This window comes from Eschrichtius robustus, chromosome 4 (genome assembly GCF_028021215.1).
Source record: "Eschrichtius robustus isolate mEscRob2 chromosome 4, mEscRob2.pri, whole genome shotgun sequence".
Classification (NCBI taxonomy): Eukaryota; Metazoa; Chordata; class Mammalia; order Artiodactyla; family Eschrichtiidae; genus Eschrichtius; species Eschrichtius robustus.
Window position 1 is genome coordinate 149,620,582 of NC_090827.1, and position 24,952 is coordinate 149,645,533.

At 61.4% G+C, this 24,952-nt stretch overlaps 1 protein-coding gene across 2 annotated transcripts; it reads left to right on the forward strand.

Moving 5' to 3' along the window:
* Positions 1-716: 716 nt before the first annotated feature.
* Positions 717-24,597, forward strand: CPZ (carboxypeptidase Z). 2 transcript variants are annotated; one of them, XM_068543501.1, is made up of 11 exons: positions 717-932; positions 6,015-6,047; positions 6,958-7,332; positions 10,209-10,424; positions 12,962-13,158; positions 13,706-13,867; positions 14,277-14,435; positions 18,318-18,453; positions 20,152-20,291; positions 23,364-23,463; positions 24,144-24,597. In XM_068543501.1, exons 1-11 carry the CDS (start codon positions 845-847, stop codon positions 24,491-24,493), a joined length of 1,956 nt encoding a protein of 651 aa, XP_068399602.1. In that variant the 5' UTR covers positions 717-844; the 3' UTR covers positions 24,494-24,597. The 2 variants fall into 2 exon arrangements, with proteins under 2 accessions (XP_068399602.1, XP_068399603.1); XM_068543502.1 differs by lacking the exon at positions 23,364-23,463 and having other exon boundaries at positions 24,144-24,352.
* Positions 24,598-24,952: the final 355 nt, after the last annotated feature.

Consider the following 24,952-nt stretch of genomic DNA (forward strand, 5'->3'; position numbering starts at 1 on the left):
CAGGAGCATGGGGGAGGGGAGGGGAGTGGGAAGGGGCTCTCTCGCACCCCCAGGTGCAGACAGGTCCCCCTGGAGTTAGAGTGTCTGCGCTGGGCTCTCTGCCCGCCTCTGAGTTGCTTTTGCCCTGTCATCTGGTGGGTGGGGGGGATGGAGGAGACACCCCAGTGAGCCTTTATGCCACCACCTGGACCTCTATTGGCTCCTTTAATGGGCTGAATGGAGGGACTGCCACGTTTCACTGAGGACCCCTGGTGCCAGACTCCCTGCCAGGTCCTGCTGGGAGCAAACCAGGAGGGGGCTCTTCACCAGGACGCAGGCTCAGAGGTGGGGAGTCACCCAAGGCTACCGAGGAGCTGCCTGCCCTTCCTGGTACCGGATCCACCCCCCCCCCACCCCAGACCCTTCAGGTGCATCCACAGCCTGCGACAGCGCGGGGAGGTGGGGGACACTCCATCACTCCTCTCCTGGGACCCAGGCCCAGAGCTGGGGATGATTTGGCCTGGCTCCCCACCAGTTGGGTCCAGCGCGGGCCAGGACCCCTTCTTGCCCACAGACCCCTCGGGTCCAGGAATCAGGATTCGTAGGCAGGATCAGCAGGGGATCTGGAGGTCAGCTGGGAGGCAGAAACCGAGCCCCACGGGGGGCACCCACCCCTCGGGGCGGAGCACCGGCCCCGGAAGCGGGCTGAGCGCTCCTTGGTCCCTCCCGCCGCATCGCTCTGCGCGGTTCCTGGCGCCGCCGTGCTGTAACCCGACTCCGCGCTCGTGGGGGGCGGGAGACCGAGCGGCGCTGCGCCCCGGCCCGAGTGCCACATCACTGCCCGCCACCCTGCCTGCCGCCCACCATGCGGACCCCGCCGCCGCCGCTTCTCTTCGCGATGCTGGTCCTCGCCGCCGCCCGGCCCTGGTGCGAGCCCAACACGCACGCCGCGGGTAAGGCCGTACCGCCCGCGCCCTGGGGTGGAACTCGGCGCCCCGGAACCGGGAACTTTCCCCCGCGTGACCCATGGTCCCCAAGTGGGCACCCTGTGACCTTGGACTTCGGGGTCTGCCCAGGAGGGGGCAACCGGCTCTCTGAGCGCATCCAGGCTGGGACCCCCGGGCGGAACGCACAGGCAGCTTGGGGGCAGCGGAGGTACCCAGTGCTCTGGCAGCGGGTTCTTCTCGGTCTGGGCACAGCGGGCAGGGCGCCCTGCAGGTGGGGTCCGAGGGAGCAGGTGCCAGAACTTTGCAGGAGGAGAGGTCGTCCGAGGTCCCCGGTTCTTCCAGGAAGGGGGCGGCCTCTGGGCCGGGCAAACTCTTGACCCCTCCCTCCCATCTCTGTGGCGTGGACAACAGCGTCTCCGGAAGTGGGCGCAGAGGGCCGGGGAGGAGGGGGTAGGATTCTGGGGCAGGGGGAGGGGGAGAGTGGCGGGAGCCAGGGACCCTCCGGGGCGGTGCGCCTGGGAGTGCGGGGTGCCGGGCTGAGGCGGGGGCCAGCTGGGGGCCCGGGCTCCGGTCCTGACCACACCTCCCGTTCTGGAGTGGGCCTCGGTTTCCCTTTACGTTTAAAGGTGAGGGTGTATCTAGTCCACTGCCCTCAGGGTCCTTAGCAGTAGCAGACATCTGTGCCCCTGGAGGGCGGGGGTCCCCTGGGGCACAGGGCTCTGGGCGTGTCAGATTCGGAGTCTCTCAAGCGCTGGAGGTTTGTGGTTACCTGAGAACTTGCGGGCACCAGCCAAGTGGGTGTGCCAGGAGCAAAATGCCTCTCTCAAATGTGCCAAGGGCCATCTTTTCCTTTTCTTCTCCCTCAGCCCAAATTGAATTGTCTCTCCTCCTCTGCCCCCCTTCACCTTTTTCCTCCGCGACTTGCTACAGAAAGACCCGGGCCAGGCAGAGTGTGTATGGGTGTGTGTGTGTGTTCACACGCACGCCTGTACATCTGTGCACGGGATGCAGATGGAACTTGCGTGGTGTCATGGATGGACCCTCCCCTGAACCCCTGAGGCCCCAGGAAATGTCTAGAATTATAGGCTTGTCAGGGATTACAGTCCCCTCTTCCAGGATGCTCTCCCTGACCTCCCCTTTTTCCAGGGAGAAATGCAGCCCCCTCCTCTGGACCCAGGTTGCCCCTTCCTTACCTGGAGGGATGGGCAGGGTGGATCTCTGTCCTCCACTCCATGGTGGCATCAGTGACTGTTTCTAGAATAATTCCTTCCTCTAGTTGGATGTTCTCCTTACAGATGAGCATGTGTGGTCCGTGGAAACCCAGTGCCTTTTCCAGACCGCACGCTGACGTGGGCAGGGGCAGGCAGCTTGAGTCCAGGCTTCTATGTCCAGGACTATATCCAGGTCCTTACTGTCCCAGCGCTCAGAGCAGGCCCAGACCCTTCCCCCCGGCCTGTCCCTTGCCTCCCTCAGGTCTTTATCGGGAGCCTGGGGTTTGAGGCAACTTTCATGCTCCTAGGGGCCAGGCAGGTCTGGGTTCAAATCCTGAGTCCTCTACACTGCTGTATGGTCTTGGGCAGATGGCCCGACCTCTCTCACCTCATTCTATTATTGTTCCTCGTCTTGAAGACCTTCAGCCCCAGGTCAGTCTTGCTTCCTTGGTTGAAGACATGCTGACACCTTGTGGTCAGGAGGTGTAACGGTCACGTGTGGACTGCTCAAAAGCAGCCTTTGGACCAGAGCTGCCCAACAGAATGATACCAACCACATACATCATTTCACATTTCCCAGAAGCCACACGAGTGAGATAAGAAGAAACAGGTGAAATTAACTTTAATAACAAATTTTATTTAACCCAGTATATCTGAAACATTGTTTCAGTATTTTGTCATCAATGTAAAAATTATGAATGAACTGTTTTACATTCTTTTTTAAGTGCTAGATCTGAAAGTTGATATTTTGCACCTTAAACACATGTCAATTTGGACTCACAGCATTTCAAGTGCTCAATAGCCACACATGGCTAGTGGCTACCGTACTGCATGGTGTGTCCTCTCTTGACACCACCCCCAGCCCGAGCTCCCCAAAGGCACCCCCTGGGGCTTGCTTATCATTATGGGTTGAACTGTGTCCCCCAAAGATATGTTGAAGTCCTAGCCCCCCCTTGCCCCATACCTGTGACTGTGACTTTATTGGGAAACAGAGTCTTTGCAGGTATGGTCACATTAGGACTGGTTTAGGGTGGGCCCTGAATCCAATGACTGGTGTCCTTAGAAGAAGATGGAAATTTGGACACAGACACACCAGGAAGGATGTGTGGTGACAGAGGCAGAGATCAGGGTGATGTGGCCACAGCCAAGGGTTGCTGGGGATGGAAGCCGGAGGAGGCAGGAGGACCCTCCCCCGGACCCTGCGGAGGGTGTGGCCTGCCAGCAGCTTGATTTCGGGCTTTTGGCCTCCAGAACCATGAGAGGAACAATGTTTGTTGTTCCAATTTGTGGTTCTTTGTTACAGCAGCCGCAGGAAACGAGTCCACCCATCTCTCTGTCTTGCTCCTGGTGCCCATCCTGGAAGTGTTGGTGACCAAGTCAGCAGATGCCGCCCCCTTGTCCTCCCACTGGGCATCGCTGTCTGGCAGGAGGGTCACAACGGGCCGTCCCTCCTTCTCCCCGTGCGACCCCGAGCCACTGTGTGTTGGGCCCTTACTGGGCCCAGGCCCTGGCCTCAGCACCACCTCATCGGACCCTCCAACAACAGTGGGCACTCTTATTATCATCCCCATTTTACAGATGAGGAGACTGAGGCACAGAGAGGAGCTTAATTCCCGAACTTCAGTTTTCTCATCTGTGACTCAGGGAGGCTCGAAGCCACGTGAAACCGGGAGGATCCACTTGTCAAATCCACTCAAATCCAGGCGGCCGTGTGGCATCTGATGGCTTTGAAGGAGCAGGTGTGGGAGTAACTGTGCTCCGGCCTCCCCGCCACGCGTTTGCCTGAGGCCAGCAGAGCCCCCAGGGCCAGCGGGGTTCTGCTCACTGAGCGCCTGCCGAGAATCTGAGCAAATCTTCAGGCTCGCCCGCCTCGGCTCTGGGCTGGGCACACGGCAGGCGCAGCCTCGGCGTGGTGGGTGCAGGCATAAGGAGGGGGCGGGGGCCTTGGCTGGAGCCATCCGTCTAGGGAGGCCTTGGGCTCCTGAGCTGACTGAGTCGTGGCGTCCGTATGGGTCCGAGCTCGCACGGGCTGTGAGGGCGGGTCGGCTGAGCGTGAATTCTGAGTGTGAGCCCTGGGCACGGATGCTCCCAGGGGGTCCTGCTCCAATCGCGTCCTTTCATCTGTTCTCCCGACATCAACGCAGACAAGCAGATAACAGCGCAGTGTTCCAAGCTGAGTCCTGGGCTGGTTTCTGGTCCTTTCTTTATTTCCCTTATGTTTTGATTCATCCTCACGCCTCCTCATTCCGCAGAGGGCAGTGGGCACAAGTCTGCAGACACTTTAGACCATAAAGGCGTGGAGTCGGGTGATGGAGTCGGGCGGGTGCGTGGAAATTCCCAGGCTGCAGGCTGAGAGCAGGTGTCCTCACTCACCGCCAGCCTCCTCCCAGCGGGCACTGCGGGGTAGCCGAGGGCATGGGTGGTGGGCACGCAGCAGACCTCTCTGTTGCATTAAGGGCGGCAGCCCCATTGCCTGGATACTTGAGGAAAATTATTCTCTTGCCCGTTACTTTGCCAAGTGGTGCCGGCCGGTTCGGACAGCCTGAATCCTTGGCTCACCTGGTGGTGAGAGGGCACCCTGAACGTCTCCATCCCATGAGAGCTTCGAGAGCTGGCCCGAGGGGTCAGGGACTGTGGCCGCCTTGTCCACAGTGGGGGCACCGTGTGCAGAGGTCCTCACGGGGGGCTGCCTGGCCCCCGCCGCGTCCCCGCCACATCCCCGCCACTGGGGACTGACGTGTGCTCAGGCAGGTTTCCACGACCCCCAGATCTTAAGGCGAATCCCTAGAAGCAGCTCCCACCCTTGCTGTGGTCCAGGTCTAGTTCCCGATGAGGTTACGGGGTTAGACACACCCTTTCCCTCTGGTCCTAGCCTCCTTTCACTGCTCTTTCCGGGCTCCCCCTGCGCCCACTTCCCGCTTTCTTTTTGTTTGTTTGTTTATTTATTTATTTACTTACTTATTTGCCCCTGGTCTTAGTTGCGGCAGCCGGGCTCCTTAGTTGTGGCATGTGAACTCTTAGTTGCGGCATGCGTGTGGGATCTAGTTCCCTGATCAGGGATCGAACCCGGGTCCTCTGCGTTGGGAGCTCGGAGTGTTAACCACTGCACCACCAGGGAAGTGCCCTCCCCCTCCCAGGACCCCTGCACCAGCTGAGCTTTAAATCTGATTTCCGTCTCTTGGAGCCAGTTTTTTCCTCTTAGCTCTCACAGAGCACTTGGGACCTGCCTCTGATGGGGAACCTGGCAGGTAGTGTTGGTTGAGGTTGGTCTTAGTGACCTTCCCAGGGGTCTCACTGTTGGGTCCATGTGTCTGGGCCTCGGGGAGGACCCTTGAAATCCACAATTCCAAGGACAGTTCATGCGTTGGTCCTCTTCTCAGGAAACAGGAGACAGCGCACTGCAGAGCGTTCTGGAGGGGAGAGGGCCGCTGCCTGCCTGACTCTCGGGGGAACTTGGACTAGCGTGGGGTGAGAGTCACTGGTGGGGTGCAGCCCCTGGTACAGCCTCTGAGGGCTGCTTGTTAAATATTTGGGAATTTGGTGAGAACTAGTTCAGCTGCAGGAAGCTGAAATTGGCCACAGTGGAAGTATTCACACCACGGCGATCGGCCAACACTCTTGAGTCAGGGCTCTTTCGTCCTGGCTGTCTTCCGTTAGGGGAGTCGTGTGACCTCTTCGAGACTCAGTCTCCCCTCCTGTGAAATATGGGGGGACGGCCATGAGGACATCAGAGGGTGGCTGTGAAGGGGAGGGTGGGCAGGGGGCTGGGGGCCTGGCCAGTACCCAGTGAGAAGCAGCAGTGCCTTTGTGCACATTTGGGGGACGACTGATGGGCGGGGGTCCGCCCCCCTGATAGCACCGCCCTTTCTCTCCCCAGGTGGATGCCCCGGGACAGCAGCTGCGGACAGCGGTACGGTGCACGGACTTCCCGGTTTCGTTTTGTAGGAGTGATGCAGGCCCTTCACACTATCAAAGCGTTTTCGGGGGTGGAACCCACCGTTCTAAAGTGGGTGATGAATAAGGTGGCCCATCGATTAAATCCGGACCCATTTTAAACAGCTAGAAATTAGACAAAACGAGACAAGGAGGCCCTTCCCTCTGTGCAGCTGGGCTCCCGACCCTAGCTCTGCCCCGGGCTCCTGCAGAGGGTCCTCCCATTCCCCTCCCCCCCCCACTCCCCCCTTCCCCGCCCAAGGCGGGATCTAAGTGGGCTGGGTTCCGATCGTGAGGTGTGCACACACCCGCTGCATTAGCTCTTTATCCTGTGCGTTCCCAGTTCTGTGCCCGGCACCTGCTGAGTCCAGGGCTGGGACAAGCCCCTTCCCTCCCTGGCCCTGAGTTCCTCCTTTGTAAAACGAGGAAGGGAGTATTGATCTCGGGATGATTTTGGAGGTGACGTGGGGTCTGATCTATCAGAGGTGCTCAGAAGCAGACGTTTCCTCAATGCTCCTCCTGCCAGATTTAGGCATCTGGTATATTCTAAGTGGAGGGACTAGATTTTTTTAAAAGTAGGAAACTATTTTCCCCATACAGAAGTCAGTGACATGCCCTAACGTGGCAGACCCTCGGCCAGGGTGGCTTTCCTGCACCCCTTTGGCAGATGTGGAAGCTGAGACCCAGAGCAGCCTGTCCCGCTCTCTCACCAGTGAGCCCTGGGAACCTTCTCTGGTCCTCGCACGGGCCCTGGCCTCTCCCTGCCACGCTGCAGGTGCCCATCCCCTAGGCCCCGGCCCTGAGCGGGTCGGCTTGGGCAGGCCCTTAGTAGGCGTCTGGGTGGGCCATTGTGGGAGGGAGTGACGTGGTGACGCCCCCTCCCCCAGCTACATGCGTGGACCTGCAGCTCCAGACCTGCAGTGATGCCTCCTACAACCAGACGACCTTCCCCACGCTGCTGGAGCACCGGTCCCGGGCGGCGGTGGAGTCCAGCTCCGAGTACATCCTGCTGAGTGTCCTGCACCACCTTCTGGAGGGCCAGTGCAACCCGGACCTGCGCCTGCTGGGCTGTGCTGTGCTGGTCCCACGGTGTGAGGGCGGCCGGGCGCGCAGGCCCTGCCGGCACGTCTGCGAGGCGCTGCGGGACGCCTGTCAGCCCGCCTTCGACGCCATCGACATGGCGTGGCCCTACTTCCTTGACTGCGGCCGCTACTTTGTGGGCCAGGAGGAAGGCTGCTACAACCCCCTGGAGAAGCTGCGAGGTGAGCTCTGGCATCCCGTGGTGGTGAGCAGTTGGGGGTCAGGCGGGCGGATAGGACACACGTCGGGCGGAAAGTGCCTGGGCCAGGGCGCCGACAAGGAGGCCCTGGATGCAGGTGCCCGGCTGGGAGGGCAGAGATGTGTGAGGGCCCGAGTCCTCGACGGCACCCCTCCCCCGCCATCAGAGAACAGAGGGCACTGTTGTGAGGAGGGCCTGTCCCCCCGTGAGGCCTGCCGGCAAAGCCTGGTGATGCCTGTGGTCAGTCCTGAAAGATCACACGTAGAATACTGGCCGGGAGTGGCAGCCAGACTCCTCGAAGTGGGGTCCGTGGAGCCCCAGGGGAGAGGCGAAGAGGGGCTGCAGAGATGGGCTTTGGTTTCTCGTGTGGACAAACCAGTGGAGGTGGAATGGGCAGCCCTGGGTGGTGGTGATGGAACGAGCAGCCGTGGGTGGTGGTGAGCCCCCCGTCTTGGGGGGTGTGCAAGGAGCTCCTGGGGCCCCGCTTGGCAGAGATGCTGGAGGTGGGGGGGGCGTGCAGGCCAAGTGCCTCTGCAGGCCTCCCTACCCCCTGGCTGGGCTTCCAGACTGGGTGAGAAGGGATAGTTCCAGTGCACAGTGGAACCCACAGCAGCCCCACTAACAGAACCCTCTGTGCCCCCGCCACCCCAGACATGGAACCCGCAGCAGCCCCACTAACAGAACCCTCTGTGCCCCCGCCACCCCAGACATGGAACCCGCAGAAGCCCCACTAACAGAACCCTCTGTGCCCCCGCCACCCCAGACATGGAACCCGCAGCAGCCCCACTAACAGAACCCTCTGTGCCCCCGCCACCCCAGACATGGAACCCGCAGCAGCCCCACTAACAGAACCCTCTGTGCCCCCGCCACCCCAGACATGGAACCCGCAGAAGCCCCACTAACAGAACCCTCTGTGCCCCCGCCACCCCAGACATGGAACCCGCAGCAGCCCCACTAACAGAACCCTCTGTGCCACCGCCACCCCAGTCAGTAGCCACTGGTCACACGTGGCTCCCGAGTGTGACTAAGCATCTAGATTTTGATTTGATTAGACTTTAGTGAATTTGAGCTTAAATGCAAATAGCCACATGTGGCCATTGTGTGACACTGGGCGGTGCAGAATGACATCGGCTTCTGGCTTCTCACGTGCTCATGTCATGGAGCTCACGGGGAGGTTCACGTGATCGGGCCAAGTGCTATACACGTACGATCTCATGAAAACCCCACAACGACCCTGAATATTGGTGTAACCATTTTACACACGGCAAAGTGGAGGCTCTGGGAAGGCCAGTGGCAGCAGGCGGCCAGCTCCTGGCTGGTGGAGCCGGTGTGAGCCAGGCCAGTCACTGGTGGATGGATCCATCTGTCCATTCACCAAACAGCTCTTGGGCACCTGCTGTGTCCATGGCTCCCGGCTGGGACACTGAGGATGGCGGTGCGGGGGTACACAGAGGTGCCTTGGGCTGGCCTCCAGTGAGCCCTGGGTTGCAGCTCTGCCGCTCGCTGGCTGTGCGGGGCTCAGGGCTGATCCTGGAGCTGAATCTGGGGGGCTGGGGGGTTCCGTCCACCCGCAGCTTCTGTGCGATGCAGTGGCCCGTGGGTGGCACCTTGCAGGCAGACAGGAGCCATCTGCACGTGAGGACGCAGGAAGCGTGGACAGCGGGGGCAGCCGGGTGGGGAACGAGAAGCAGAGGAAGGAAACCAGACATCTCCGTGGGGTTGAGCCTGCCTGCCCTGGGAGAGCCCACAGAGCGGGCTGGAGAGAGTTTATTTTGGGCAATTCTGCCACCAAATTGCCAGTTCCAGCTGCTTGCTTCTCCCTCGGAAACCATTTTGAGGAGAAACAAAACCACAGGGCAAGTGAGACGCTTGGGAAAAGCATTCCCCATTAGTGTTCCTCCAGGACCAGCCTGCGGGGACCTGTGTCTTTCTGCGCAGAGACCCCGGGGAAGGGGGTGGGCAGGGGCCACTGGGGCCGGCCTTGGGGTGCTTATGTGGGTGGGAGGGGACAGCCAGCTGGCCTGTGGATTGTGCTAAAAAACATCCTTCCCTCGACCTGGAAGCCCAGGAATTTCTCCTAAGAAAACTTTAAATTTGGGGAAAAAGCTTTTCTCTTGTCCCCCTCCCTTCCTCTTTCCCTCCCCCCTCCCCCTCCCTCCCCCTCCCTCCCCCCTCCCTCTCCCTCCCCCCACCCCTCCCCCTCCCCCTCCCTCCCCTCCCTCTCCCTCCCCCTCCCCCCGCATGCTCACTGTTGTGTGGGTAATAACAGCTAACGTTTGGCCTCAGGAGGGTAGTGGAATAGTGGACAGAAAGGAGCCTTTCAGAGCCTTGTTGCTTCCCTGACAAGACGTTGAAACTGTGTCCACCACGATGCTGAGTCAACAAAGCAGAACAGGAACCTGCATCCGCCCCCAATTATAGCTTGATGCTCCCGGGACACAGAAACACCCCAAGTCAGGAGGCGGCAGCTGAACGGAGGTTTTCCTTGGGTTGAGGATTCTGTCGGTGCGCCTCTTCCTTCATGTTCTACTGTTCTGTATTTTGTAAAATTTCCAAACTAACTACATATGATTGTTATTCATGGTAACGCTAGGAACTGTGTTGCCGTATACATCTGTTGGGGGCTGTTATTAGCTGTTGATATTAAGCATTATACAGAGAACTTTCATTACCAGCAAACACCGACTGGCCGGGGAGCCATCCTAGGGGGACAGGTGGATCCCGACCCCCAAGCTGCCACGGTGCAGTGTGGGTCGGGGTGAGGGCGCCGGGAGCCGTCAGGGGCCCTTGTCGTCATCGTGGGGGGGGAGGGGGCGGGCAGGCCCCAGCTGACCCCCGGCACCCGCGTCCCTCCCCCAGGAGGCCTGGACGTCGTCGAGGAGGCGCTGCCCTCGGGCCACCCGCCAACCTTCCTTCGCTTCACCCACCACTCCTACGCCCAGATGGTACACGTGCTGAAGCAGACGGCGGCCCGCTGCACCCACATAGCCAAGACCTACAGCATCGGGCGCAGCTTCGACGGCCGGGAGCTGCTGGTCATCGAGTTCTCGAGCCTGCCTGGCCAGCACGAGCTGAGTAAGCCGCTGTCGCCGTCGGGGGCAGGGGTGAGAGGCCCGGGCCCGGAAAAGGCTCTGGCCTGCTTGGCCTTGGGGTGCACGGGCCAGATCCGGGGTCCTGATCAAAGTCCCCGATGTCTGGGGGACAGGGCGCGGGCGGGGGCTTCGGGGTGTGCTTGGGGCACTGGGGTGCACGTCCCGTCCCAGCGGGCATGTGTGACCGCTGTCACAGCCACATTGCTGGGAGCTGGGAGGAGCAGCGGGGAGGGCCACGGTCCTGGAGAAATGGGCTGCGCAAGTCAGGGGGCATGAGGTGAGGGTGTACAGTGGCTGTAGGCACGTCGGGCCTTGTGCGTCTGCAGTGCGAACTTAACTGTGCTTTGTCTGTACCTTTTGTTGTTTTTGCAACCTTGCCCTGGCACACCCGGACCCTAGGCAGGTATGTGGGGCTCTGGGTCCTGGCCCTTGACGTTTCCTCCTTTAAGTTGCGCGGTCTGCATTCAGAGAGTGATGTGAATACAGCAATTTTTCCAGTTATTCAAAACCCACGTCCATTTCAGCTCATAACAGGCTTAGGTCCTGTTTGGAGATGGGGGACCACGTGGAAAGTGCCACATCTTACTGGCCCTCGGAGCCGTGTTCTTGCAGGGCTGAGGAGGCGTCAAGACTCCACCACAGTCCTGGGTCTTCCGCCATAACTGAGAAGGGCCTGCAGTGCAGATGCTGAAAAAAAATTACTGTGAAACTGAATTTCAGGGCCAGGTCGAGGAAAGGCAGTGGGCCCTGTGGGCGGGGCTCGGGGCTCTGACCCAAGAATCCAGATGTTCTAGCAAAGACTCAGCGCCCTGGCTGCAGCCTGTTTCCGGGGTGGCGGGGAGAAGATGACCACGAGCTCCCCCTCCAGGGCACTGAGAGCATTGGGCACAGGGGCCCCGTTCTGGCCTCTGCTGGGGAGTCGATGAGTGAGGGTCCCAGGTCTTCCTCGTCTGGTGTCTCAGCTTGTCTGTCCCTGTGACTGTGGAAGTCAGACGGGATTGGTCTAGAAACAGCCCCACTTGACCTTGGTCCTTACCCCTCGTCTTGGTTAAGTGGCTCCGGCCCCTTTGCTGGGCTGGCCACACTCAGCCAGTTTCCATCCTGGTGGCTTGGGCAGCGTGGACGTCACGAGCCCTAAGCCCTGTCTCCCGTCAGGGGTCAGAGGTCATCTAGCCCCACTCCAGCCTCCAAGGCCCACCCTGTCTCCTACCCCTCCAGCCCTGGGCTGAAGACAGGACTCTGGCTTTCAGACTGATTGGTCTGCAGCTTTGGAACATGTGGGTGAGGGGTGTCCCCTGTGAGAGGGTCAAGGGCGGTGGCCAGTGTGGAAAGCCTCAGGGTTGTTTATACCCTTGGAATGTGGGAGGGACATGGCCGCTTGTTCCCACAGCTGGCGGTCCTTGGGCTGCTCACAGCCAGGGAGGGAGATGCCATTTGCCATGTGAGAAGTGTGAGGCTCAGAGAGGAGAGGTGACTTGTCCTAGGTCACACAGGTAGTGAGGCTGTCAGACTCCTGGTCTACTCTTCCATCCATCCATCCATCCATCCATCCATCCATCCATCCATCCATCTTCCATCCATCAGTCCATCCATCCATCCATTCATCCTTTCATCCTTCCATCTATCTTCCTTCCTTCCTTTATTCCATCCTTCTATCCATCTTCCTTCCTTCCATCCATCCATCCATCCATCCATCTTCCATCCATCAGTTCATCCATCCATCCACCCATCCATCCATCCATTCATCCTTTCATCCTTCCATCTATCTTCCTTCCTTCCTTTATTCCATCCTTCTATCCATCTTCCTTCCTTCCATCCATCCATCCACCCACCCATCCACCCATCCACCCATACATCCATCCATTCATCCTTTCATCCTTCCATGCATCTTCCTTCCTTCCTTCCTTCCTTTGTTCCATCCTTCTATCCGTCTTCCATCCATCCATCCATCCATCCATCCATCCATCCATCCATTCATCCTTTCATCCTTACATTCATCTTCCTCCCTTCCTTCTTTCCTTCCTTCCTTCCATCCCTCCAGCCACCCATCCATCTATCCATTCTTTCATCCATACTTTCAGCTTTCTGCCTTCCTCCTTCCCTCCCTCCCTCCCTTCCTTACTTCCTTCCACCTACCCATCCATCCATCCATCCATCCATCCATCCATCCATCCATCCAAGGGCCAGCTGCCTTCGCATCTAAGCACCAACGTATACCCTACTCTATTGCACAAACATGAAGAGTGGCCATGAATGAAATTCCCACAGACCAATGATAACTTATATTATGATTAATCAGTGTCTTTGATCCATCGTGCTAATAGTTATGGCTATACGTCACAGATGTGCTCAACAAAAGTGATGACCTTGATGAGACCTCATTAGTCACAGAGTCGCTTGGGCCAAAACGAGTAGGAATAGGTTCCAAAACAACTGGCTACCCTTGCCGTGTGGGCCCTCAAGTCTCTGGGGACCCCGGGGCTTTGAGACAATGCCCCCAGGTCACCATGTCCCCCCCAGTGGAGCCCGAGGTGAAGCTCATCGGCAACATCCATGGCAATGAGGTGGCGGGCAGGGAGATGCTCATCTACTTGGCCCAGTACCTGTGCTCTGAGTACCTGCTGGGCAGTGCCCGCATCCAGCGCCTGCTCAACACCACCCGCGTCCACCTGCTGCCCTCCATGAACCCCGACGGCTATGAGGTGGCGGCCGCCGAGGTGAGCGCCCCCGGGCCGGCCCCGTGGCCACTGCCTTCCACCCTCCCCTGTTCGTTCAGCCCCTAGCGGTGGTGCAGGGTCTCTGTGCGCGAGGACTCAGTGGGCGTCAACATCGGCGAGGTCCTGCTCGGGGGGGTGGGGAGGGCCTACAGACACTGGTAGTTCTATGGTGGGTTGAAAGGTGACGCGCGCCGTGGAAACCGGGTGACGGGGGTGGGAGGGGCCGGAGCGTGTGCTGGCTGGAAGCGGGGGGGACTCCGGGAGAAGGTGACCCTGAGCAGGGCCTGCGGGGGGTGGGAGCGAGCAGTGCAGCCCTGGCGAGGGGTGTTCCAGGCGGGGCACAGCCAGTGCGGGGCCTGAGGTTGGAGGATCAGCCCAGAGGCTGGAGAGATGGCAGGGGAGGTCAGGGGCAGCTCCCAAGTTCATCACGTGAAGCCAGAGAGAAACCACAGCCCTGCCCGCGACTCTCAGCCCAGCCTTGCACCTCCCTCCAGAAGGATCAGGGTGGGCGCGCTGACCCCTGGTGGGGGGCGACCTGTGTGTTCAGGGTGCCGGCTACAACGGGTGGACGAGCGGGAGGCAGAACGCACAGAACCTGGACCTGAACCGCAACTTCCCCGACCTGACGTCTGAGTACTACCGCCTGGCCTCGGCCCGCAGCATGCGCAGTGGCCGCATCGCCATCCCACAGCACTACTGGTGGGGTAAGGTAGGAGCTGCCGCGCGCCCCGCTGTTGCAGCCGAGGGTCTCTGGGTATTCTGGGACCCTGGGGGTCCTCCTTCCCCAGGGCAGCAGAGGCTGGCGGTTAACAGCCTTAGCCTCTGAGCCTCGCTTTCTTGCCTGCAAAATGGGGATAGTCCTCACTGGGCCGCTGGTGGGATTCGGGGAGCGTGTACCGAAAGCACCCAGAGTCTGGCAGGTGCTCAGGGGCAGTGCCCCGGAGGGCTGCCTGGAGGGGGTGGCATCCCCAGGAGGTGGGCAGGAGAGTTCCAGGCCAGAGGACGGGCACGTGCGAGTGCCCGGTGGGGCCTGAACGGATTCCTGAATCTTGGGCAGGGGGCTGGGTGGTCGGCGGGGACATGCCTGGTCCTGAGGGCTGCCTCGTCCGCCTGGGCAGGTGGCCCCTGAGACGAAGGCAATAATGAAGTGGATGAGGACCATCCCCTTCGTGCTCTCCGCTAGCCTCCACGGGGGCGACCTTGTGGTGTCCTATCCCTTCGACTTCTCCAAGCATCCCCAGGAGGAGAAGATGTTTTCCCCCACGCCTGACGAGAAGGTGAGAGGCTGGGCAGAAGTGCTGTGGGTGCAGGAGAGGCAGCAGTGTGGGTGGTGCCCGCGGGGCCCCGGAGTCCTTCCGGTTCTGAGCCGGTGAAGCCCATGGAGCTCGGAAACATTAGGAGCCTTCTAGGCCCACCTCCAAACCCCTTCCTCCAGAAAGCCTTCCAGCCAGCTGGAAGCAGCCCCTCCCTCCTCTGGCTGCCCCCCTTCCATCAGTGTCTCATCTCGTCTGGGAGCTCCTGGGGTGGGGACCCTGGCCGAGTGCCCTCCCCCCAGGCCGCCCCGTGTCTTCTGTCCTAGGGAGGCTGGGGTTCCGGGCGACACCGGCAGAGGGCAGCGCTGCATCGTGCATGGCGCCTGGCTGGCTCCTGGCGCCTCCCTCCTTCTTGTGGGTCCGGCCAGTTTGTTAAGGGTTAGGTACCCTGGGACTTGAGGATGCAGTGAGATCAGAGTAGGAATTTTGGCCCCAGCGGTCGCCTGGGCCCTGAGGAGACCCTTCCCGCCTCCAGGCCTGTTTCGCTCGCTGCTCAGACCAGCAGGCAATGAGACCCGTGATGATGGCCGGACCCCTCACCAGTCCCGTTCTTCCCTTCCCCGGGGGCACCCCCTGCCCTGACTGATACTAGAGGCTGGTCTTCTGGGAAGGGCATGGGGGTTGAGGAGACTGAGGCCAGGCAGGGGGTGATCTTCGGTGGGTCACAGCCGAGTGCACTGCAGCTTAGCTGCCCCAGCTGCCCTGATGACCCCCCGCCCCCAGGCCAGCTCCTGCCCTCCCTCCCCCGTCAGGAGGCAGGAGACTTTCCTGCCCTTCCGGGAAGACAGAGTTTGATAGTCTTTCCTTGACCAGCCTGGGGAGGCTTGGGCGGGTCTGAGCTGTCCGCTTGGTCACTCAGCAGGCCCCCTGGTGGACCGGACTCGGGGTGGAGAGCGAGGCCAGGCCTCTGCTGCCTTCTCGCACTTTCCACCTGGTACTGGGGGCAGGGCAGGGAGGGTGGGACTGGTCCTGGACAGACAAGTGCCCGGAGCTGGCTCCCCTCGTGTTCTCCTCCTGCGGCCACCCAGAGGTCAACCCTGCCTCACCCAGTCCCTCCCTGTGTGTGGCCGGTCCCATGGCCACAGCAGCGAGCAGGACTGAGCCCTGCGCTGAGGGTCCTAGTTTAGGGTGGGAGACGGAGCCAGAAACGGGAAAGGATGCTCATCTACTTGGCCCAGTGAAGGTGTGGCCTGGCCAGAACAAGGGGCCGCCCAGGAGGCCGGGGACACGCAGGGATGCTGTGTGTGTGCGCGCGCGCGCGCGTGTGTGTGTGTGTGTGTGTGTGTGCTGGATCCTCAGCCTTAAGGTGGACTTTAAGGAGGGTGTCCTCAAGGGGCAGCTACCCCAGTGGAGCAAGTGGAGACTCCGCCAGGCCCCCAGGAGTGAAGACTCAGGGGCCTGTGGGCAGTGGGGGCTGGGGAGGCCCAGCAGGGATGGGCTGGGCCAGCCTCCTCCAGGGCTGGGGGTGCAGAACCCGTGTCTCCTGCGATTGTTCCTGCACTTGTTCATTCTTGCTCCCACTCTCTCATTCATTCAGTCACTCGTTCACTCCCTCATTCATTCATTCACTCCCTCACTGACCACTACAACCAGCACATGCCTAGCACCTGGAGGGGTGCCAGGTTCTACGCTTGGAGCTCAGCCAGGGCCCCCGGGGGTGGTTGGGTGGTCTCCGCTGTGCCTGGCCTCCGCCCGCTGTGCTGTCAGGATCAGGGCCAATACCTGGGTGAGGCCTGCGTCGTCCAGGCAGGAGGAGCCCCTGGTCGCTGGACTCAGCATCTCTGGATCTCAGGGGCAGGTGCGTGAAGACGCCTCTGGGGGGAAGTTCGCCTCAAGGAGTCCCCGCAGAGTCAGAACCCTGAGAACTTCCCCACCGGCCATCAATCATCGATCATCAATCGATACTCCTTCAGCCCTGCAGCCAGTGGTGGCCTCTGTGGAAACCAGGGTCCCAGGAGAGGCTTGGGGAGTTGGGGCACGTGAGGAGGGCTTGGCCAGGGGGTCCAAGTCACGCCCCCAAACTTCCACAGTGCCCGGTGGATGGGGGCCAGCGCCTCAGGGCAACGTCCAGGCCGGCCAGGGCTGCCTGCCTCGCCCCCCTCTGTCCCCCTCACACCTGCCCTTTCTGCCCAAATCCTACTCCCCAGCTGGGCTCAAGCTCCGTCCTGCCGACCAAGCCCTCCCTGACGCAGCCCACCCCGCAGTGGGAAGGAGCTGCGGTGTATCCAGGTCCCAGGCTGGCCGGTCCTTCTCCGTGGCCCTGACCTGTGATCCTAGGCCCCTCATCAGCCCATGTCTGCCCTTCCTAGCAGCCCACCGCACCCCACCTTGTTTCATTTGGGGGGGTCATTGTCTCTGTGTCCTTCCCCCACCGACCCACCACCCCTGCCTGGACCCTGGGTGGAGATCCTTCCCCCAGGTCGGGCCTGTTCCCAGCCGGGCCTGGGGCTCCAGCGCCCTGGGGTTGTAGGGACTGGTGGTGACTTTCCCTGCTCTCCTGAGGGGGCTGACTGACAGGTGACGGGAGGAGGCCCCAGGGCAGGATGGAGGGAGAGACCGGGAGGGAGCGTGGTCGGGGAGCAGACCTTCGAGAGGGGCTGGCCCAACCTACGCCCACCAGCCCAGGTCCCGCTCTGCAGACAGGCACTGGAGGCACGGCCACAGTTCCAGAAACAGCCCCATCACCACCTGGATGCCTGGCTGAAGATGGGTGACCACAGCCCACGGGTGGCAGGGGCCGCTGGCAGGATGGCGGTCCCTGACTGCCGACCTCGGTGACTGAAGGACACGCGTGGGCTTGTATTTTGGGCGCTTGGTTTGTGTCTGTGGGACCGAGTTGAAACTGCAGTCCTATCCCTGAGAAAGTGGACTCATCCTTCCCCAAACCCAGGGTCCCAGGGTCTGAGTCGCCAGGAGAGACTCTCACTCTGGCCCAGAGCAGCTGCCCATTTCTGACCCCACCCGCCCACCTCCCCTTTTCTTAAGGAGGGATGCCCAGCCCAGGACAGACCTCTCTCAGGGCTGTAGGGCCTGAACAGGCCCAGTACAGGTGGGCCCCTGCTCCACCTGACCTCTACTTGGAGCCTCCGCCCTGGGTCAGACCCGTGTCCGGTCCTGGGACGTACAGGTGGCTGAGTCCAGCCTGGGAGAAGGACCTGGCGGCCCTGTGGGGCGGGGAGTGTAAAGGGGGAGCTCTGGGCTGGGGGAGGTTGGGGGGGAGGGGCTCTGCATCACCCAGGAATCGGGGCCGCACCCAGACGGGCCCTGCCCCCGAGGCTCCCCAACAGGGGGTGGCAGGCCCTGTGAGCTGCATCCCAGCCGTGGTGGGAACTGCACGTGGTTATGGCAGCAGGCCGGTGGGCGCCCCCAGGGGCTGGCTGTCTCCTAGGGAAATGAAGTGACAGTTTTCATAGCCATTCGCTTGGGGGATGAAGTCAGTGAAGATGAGTCCCATGCCAGCCTCCCGCCTCTCCCGGGCCTGCCCTCTGCACAGCGGCAGGAAACGCTTTATAAATTGCAAAGCCGACCTCCAGGTGCCCTGCCAGTATCCCCACAGGGTGACCCCTTCTCGAGAGGAAGCCCACGCTCCCTAGCCAGGTGCGTAGGGGCTCCGTGATGCGCCCATGTACCCACCACCGGTGCCCCGAGCTCTGGCAGTCCCGCCTCCAGGCCTTTGCACGTGCTGTGCCCTCTGCGTGGACCCTGGTCCCCCTCCCACCCGAGCTGCAGGTGTTCCCTGCGGTGGCCCCTCCTCACCCCACTGCCCCCAGCTCGGAGGGCGTCCCGCGGAGCGCCCACCTTCCGGTCTTGCCCTCGAGGGGACCTCTCTCTCCATCTCCTCTCCAGATGTTCAAGTTGCTGGCCAAAGCCTACGCCGACGTGCACCCCATGATGATGGACAAGTCGGAGAACAGGTGTGGGGGGAACTTCCTGAAGAAGGGCAGCGTTATCAACGGGGCGGACTGGTACAGCTTCACGGGAGGTGCGGCCTGGACCGGCGGGGACGGGGCTGGCGTGGGGCGGTGCGGGCCGCTGCCTCCTCGCAGCAGCTTCTCCTGGGAACTCGATTCTGGAGCTTCCGGAACGAGGGAGAGCAGCAGGGGTGCCTCACGTGTGGGGGGACTTACGCCCTGGGGGTGGGAGGATTCGGGTGTGGCTGACTTCGGTTCTCTTGCGGCCTTGGTGAAGTTCACGTGCGACTGTCGTGGAAGGGCTAGACTGTGACTTCCCCGTTGCCATTTTTGTGGTTTATTTAGTGGTCACTTAACATCTCACGGTTCCACCCGTGACCAGTTCTTTTTTGCCTTTTGGGGTTTAGTAGGGCTGCCCGATGGAATATGGGATTCCCCAGTTAAACGTGAATTTCAGAGAAGTTAAGGAAGAGTTTTCAGTTCTGTATAAGTACTGTGCAAGTCCCAGATATTGCGCGGGATGTACTTACGCTAAAACCATATTCGTTGTTTCTCTGAAATGTGGGAGCATGTGACACCCTGTGTCACGGGGACACTGGAGGCTGGGCCCACGTGCTTCCACGTGCTGCCGGCCACCCCTCCATGCCAGCAAGACCCTTGTTATTCATGTCACTTGGCAGATGAGGAAACCGGGCTCAGACAAGGGCAGGACCAGCTCGAGGGCCACGGCACGTGGCAGAGCTGGGACTCACCCTGCCTGTGCCCCCCCTTCTCCTGTGGAGGCGGAGAGCGAGGCCCCTCAGCTCCCGTTAGAGCCACTTTCACCCCCTGCTCTGCAACCCTGCTGCCCACGATGGCACGTGTGGTCCTTCCCGGGGGTCAGGGCGGCTTCTCTCCCTCCCAGGACCCAGACGCACGGGTTCCCTGACCCTCGGGGGGTGGGCTCCGTGTCTCAGGCACGACCTGTTCCCGGGGTCTGCAAAGGCCCCACTGGGGGGCTGAGCCTGGGAGAGGCCAGCTGGGCTCCCCTCCCTCTGGACACGGACCCAGGGAGGGCATGGGGCCAGTGACCAGGGACAGAAGGGCCATCTGCAGGGGAGTGCGGCCTCTCTGTGGACGTGAACGTTAAGTCGGGAAGGTGGCCGCTGGGTACCGGGGTTCGGTGCAGGCTCTGAAGCTCTGAAGGCCCGGGGCCCCCGCTGCCCCATCAGGGCCCGGGGCTGCCTCAGAGCACGGCTGCAGCTTCTGCTGCACAAGACCTCCCAGAGCAGATGGGGTGGAGGGCAGACACGGGGGGCGGTCAGCCCCACTTGCTCCGAAGCCTCTGCCATCTCCCTGGCCAGCCATTGGCTTCGCTGGGCCAGGCTCCCCCGGAGATGAAGGTAGTAGGACCTTCTTCCCTGGGCTGTTCTCGGGACCGTCCAGGTAAATGGACGTTATCACTGGGGGTTCAGGCCAGGAGAGGGCCAGCGGCTTGGGCCCCAGGGGCACGTATGGCCCCCACATGCTCCCAGCTTCTCTGCTGGAAGTGGGCTTGCTCCTTCCCCCCCAAGGGGCCGCAGGGATGCTGCGTGAGCCCACGGACGTGGGCGCCAGACCGCTTGGTCCACAGTGCAGCTGCCCGCTCGCTGGACCTTGGGTGGGAGCTGCGAATTTCCCGGGCCTCGGTCTGCTCGTCTGGGAGGCGGGGGTAGGGCCACAGCCCCTCCCAGCTGCCCGGCCCAGGGCCCTGGGGTGGCCGGCGCTGAGAGCCACGCCCTGTGCTGCAGGCATGTCCGACTTCAACTACCTACACAGCAACTGCTTTGAGATCACGGTGGAGCTGGGCTGCGTCAAGTTCCCGGCCGAGGAGGCCCTCTATACCATCTGGCAGCACAATAAAGAGCCGCTCCTGAACTTCGTGGAGATGGTGAGCTCTGGGCGGCCCCCGGGGCCTGGCGTGGGGAGGGCCAGACCCAGGCCGTGTGTAGGGGCTCAGCGCCCACGCTGTCACATGATTAGACTGCACTTGTTTATTCGTTAACCACCTGTGTTCACGAGTGAAGATTCACCGGCCACCCTTGGGTGGCTGGGGACACCATGGGGCATACAACAGGGCCCCCAGTACAGGAAAGGTCTCAACAAGGGGAGTGCAGGGACCAGGGCAGCCCAGGGGAGGCGCCTGACCCAGCCTCAGAGGCCACGGGGGTCTTCCTGGAGGAGACGGCACCTGGGCTGCATCTTAAAGAAAGAGGGAGATCAGGTGACAGGACAGGGACCCCTCTGGCAGGGGGGACGGCACATGTTAGAATTCAGTGGGGCGTTTAGGTCTGCAGGGGTGCCGTGGTTGGCGGAATGGGGCAGGCCCTGGTCGGGGGCGGGCCCGGAGGTGATGGCTGGGCAGCGGGGTGTCTGTGCGGTCCAGGCAGGGCCTTGCGCACATCTGCCCCTGGGACTCAGAAGGGAGGGCACAGGCTGCTGGGGCGGCAGTGAAGCACCCGGACTGAGGGGTAACCCCCCCACCACTTGTGGGCTGAGGTCACCCAGAGGTGGGCAGGCTGTGAGCGGGGGCCTCGGAGAACGTGTCTACAATCACCCATCACTGGACCCCGAGAGCCAGGTCTCCCAGTGGCCTGGTGGCCGTGTGGGGACCAGATGCCGCAGGTCCCACTGCCTCTCCCAGCCCTGCCTCACCCCTCAGTCTCCCCAGCATGGCCCGCCACCGTGGGATGTGGTTCTGAATAGGATAACACTCATGAAAGGGACACAGGCATTCAAAATGGAACAAGACAGTGCTTTTGTATTGCAGTAGAAGCCTCTACATTTTGCTTATCCCCGAGCGTTTTTAAGAATCATAAAAATGGCGTGTCGCTGCAGTGTCCCGGTGAGAAGCAGGTCCTGAGAGGAAAACAGGATTGCCCGAGGGAGACAACGAGGGGTTGTGAGTGCATTTTTTAGATGGAGGAACAGGGGTGCTGGGGGAAGGATCGTGCTGGTCAGGGGTCGCTGGGCTCCCATCCTGGCTCACAGAGGCTGTGATACAGCCAGAGGAGGAGACAGAGGGTCAGAGAGTGACTGGGCGGGTCCAGTGTCACCAGCCACTGCGCAGAGCTCGAACTCAGATGTGCCTGCCCCAAACGCCAGTTCTGTTGTCGAGCCCCCTGCTTTCTAGAAAGATCAGGAACCTCTCTCCAGGCAGGAGGCAAGCCGAGCCTCCGGACCAGCAGCTGCAACAATAGGCAGGAAGCAAGGCCGCAGATAATAACCGGGCGTTGTTAGCCCGGTTCCTTCTTTGCGGCTGTGCCAGTGACCTCGCTGCGGGGCCTGGCATCGTCTATAATGGCTCGAGGCCAGGCCTCTTGGCTCGTTTCATTTTACGGCTGTCTGGTGAAAATGAGTTTTAAGGAGCCTTAAATGGAGCTGGGATTGCTCCGTGGATATTGTATGTGAAGGCTCGGGGTATAAAGATTTAATAGCATGCGCGATACCGTGGAAGGCCGGGCAGCACATGGCCGGGCGTGGCCGGCCCCCCAGGATGGCCCCCAGGACAGCTGCCCGGGCCTCCTGATAAGGATCCGTCTGTCGTGTCCACTGAGGCCTTTTGCACAGTGATCCTGACCAGGCCCGGACGGGGGGGCGGGGGGAGGGGGGCGTCTACATCCCCCTAGTCAGGAGGGGAGGGGCAGGCGCGCCATCTCTCCTCCTCTGCCTGAGAGCTCCGCGTCCCTGGTTCTGCATGAAGATGACTCCTCAGCCCGAGAGCGAGGCCGGACCAAAATCTCGCTGGTGCGTGCTGGTATTACATGAGGCCCTACTGTGTGCTGGCCTCTGTTCTCAAGCTGGCGGGGGAGGGGGAAAGGGCAGATGACATCGCAGTGAGGTCAGGGCTGGGAGAGTGGAAACCAAGACTGTGGGACCCCAGAAGAGGCCCCTGATGTGTCCAGTCATCAGGGACGGCTTCCTTGAGGAAGAGGAGTATGAACTGTGTCTCTAAGAGGGAGAGGAATAGGCCAGGTGAGGGAGCTGGTCAGGTGTCCTGAGCAAAGGAAGGGCCAGGATGGAGGCTGGGAGTCCGGGGGCAGCCCTGAAGGCATGAGGGGCAGCCTCCGGGGATAGGACAGCGCCCACGTGCTGTCTCCCCTCCCCCCCGGGCATCCCGGCCGCCTTTGACGTGAGCTTCAACCTCTGGCTGTTTGCAGCCTGACAGAGCAAGGGTGTTCAGCGTGTTTGTTGCTGATTGTTGTAGGAGAACTGTGCATGGGCTCAGGGTTCCAGGAGGTGATTTCTTTGGAAAGTGCGGCTTCCTAGTCTGACTGTGATGTGTGCAGGAGCTGCAGGGCGTGTGCTCGGGAGCGGCTGTGCTTAGGACCCATCAGGAGGGTGGGCCGTCCTGCCTCCAGCTCGGCCGCTGCGCCTCACGTGTATTAATTCTTATCTCCTGAGGTGGGCACGGTGACCCTGTGTTACAGACGGGGAGAGTGGGCTGAGATGCCAGGTAGCTTTCCAAGGTCAAGGAGCAGGTTGGTGCCCGGCCAGGACTGACACCAGGGTCCAAACCCTCGGGCCCGTGTCCTCCCGCTGCCCCACGCTGCCTTCGGGACCTCGGCTCAGAGAGAACCTGCCACACCGGCTCTGCTTTTGAAGGCAGGGGGCTCAGATGTGTTCGCAGGTGGACACGAAGGGGTTTGCTGCTCAGCGCTCATGGCCCAGGAGATGATGTCAGCCAGACCCCCGAGCTGGACTGTGGGCCGTTCACAAACCCAGGACGGGGTTGCTTGCCGCAGGGGGACCCCAGAAGTGGGCTCACTGGTCACCCTCGCTTCACAGATGAGGAGACCAAGGCCCAGAGGGGGTGTGGCTTACTCAAGATGGCGAGGCGAGTGGTGCAGAGCTGGGCTTAGCCAGGCCGTTTCCCTGGAGACGGGTGGGGACTGGCTAGGCGGGCTGCCGGGCGCTCAGGAGGGTGTGTGCCGTATCCACGCCCTGTCCTTGGTCTCCTCAGGTGCACCGGGGCATCAAAGGCGTGGTGATGGACAAATTTGGCAAGCCGGTCAAAAATGCCCGGATCTTAGTCAAGGGCATCCGCCATGACATCACCACCGGTGAGCACTTCCTGGGGCCACGTGGTGCCGGCACCTGCAGTGCTCAGAGCATGCCCGCCACTCCATCCGTCCTGCGCCGGCCTGGGGGGTGAGGGTGGGGAGCCCTGGGGTCTGCGTCCACCACGAGCTGTGTCTCCTGCAGCATTGGGTCCAGCGGGGGGGGGGGGCGTAGGGGTTGCGCTCACGTCCTGGCTGCCAGTGCCCATCGATGTGGATTCCATGTTCCTCAAGAAGTGACTGCTGGGCAAACCTTCTCAAAGACTACAGGAGGGAGCCCGTTGGTTCCTGTCCTAGAGCTTACATCCCACTGATAAGCTGGGGTGCCCATGTGGGCTCCGGGTGCCCTCAGGGATTTCACAGCTGATTTGAAAAATACCGTACATTGTGATGTGAGTTCCTTGTGGAAACACAGTCCAGAGGAGGGAGGGATTGTTAACTGTGTGGGGGATGGAATGGTCTGTGAAGGCTTCAGAGAGGAGGTGCTGCCTAAGCAGGGTTTTGAGGGATGAATAGGAGTTTGACAGAGGGAGCAGGTGGGAAGGACATTCCAGGCCAATGCAGAGGTACACCTTTGGGGTCTGCTGCCCTCCAGGCTGACGCCCCCCTGCCCCCCATTACCCATCATCACAAAGCTATCTGAGCCCAGGTCTCAGAGTCACTTTCATTCCATTTGTCCATAGCCCCAGATGGTGACTACTGGAGACTGCTGCCCCCAGGGTCCCACATCGTCATCGCTCAAGCCCCTGGCTACGCCAAGGTCATCAAGAAAGTCACCATCCCTGCCCGGATGAAGCGTGCCGGCCGTGTGGACTTCATTCTCCAGCCGCTGAGGATCGGACCCAAAACATTCCTTCTCGGACCACGGAGAAGTTGGCCCGGAGGCGCCGGCCCACACAGGGAGCCCGAGGAGCCCAACCAGGAGCCCCTGGGGGCCCGGAGACAGCCCGCGGCCGGCGGCAGCAAGCCCTGGTGGTGGTCCTACTTCACGTCGCTTGGCCAGCACCAGCCGCGCTGGCTGCTCAAGTACTAGGCGCCCCCGCCCTGCCATGCGGTCTCCTGCCCTTGATTCCATCTTCCAAAGACATCCCACAAAGCCGTTTCTGTTTTATTAAAGTGTTTCTATTCCCCTCCCGCCGTGATGAGAGGCTCTGTGTGTGAGGCCCTGCAGGGGAACACACGGTCCCTGGAGGAGAGAGGGCCGCTTGGGCAAGGGCTCCTCTGTCCCACAGGTGGCCAGTAGCGGTGTTGCCCTTCAAACCCTTCTGTGTGTGGCCCATTCCCAGAAAGTGAGGCCTTGAATCCAGAGGGGCCTCTACTTTACAGACCGGAAACCGAGGCTCAGCAGGGGCTGTGACACCCCAAGGTCACACGTGGAGAGGGTGGTGCCGGGCTGGGAGCCGAGACTCTGGGTCCTACAGCTGAAGGTTGTGTGTCTGGGAATACGTGGAGGTGGGAGGCCAAGGAGAAAGGTGGGGGGAGCCTGGCTGGG

Coding starts and splice junctions, on each gene's coding strand:
- CPZ (XM_068543501.1), top strand. CDS start 845: ATGCGGACCCCGCCGCCGCCGCTTCTCTTCGCGATGCTGGTCCTCGCC. Junction 13,159..13,705: donor ATGAGGTGGCGGCCGCCGAG/GTGAGCGCCCCC, acceptor CTGTGTGTTCAG/GGTGCCGGCTACAACGGGTG. Junction 18,454..20,151: donor CTGGTACAGCTTCACGGGAG/GTGCGGCCTGGA, acceptor CCTGTGCTGCAG/GCATGTCCGACTTCAACTAC.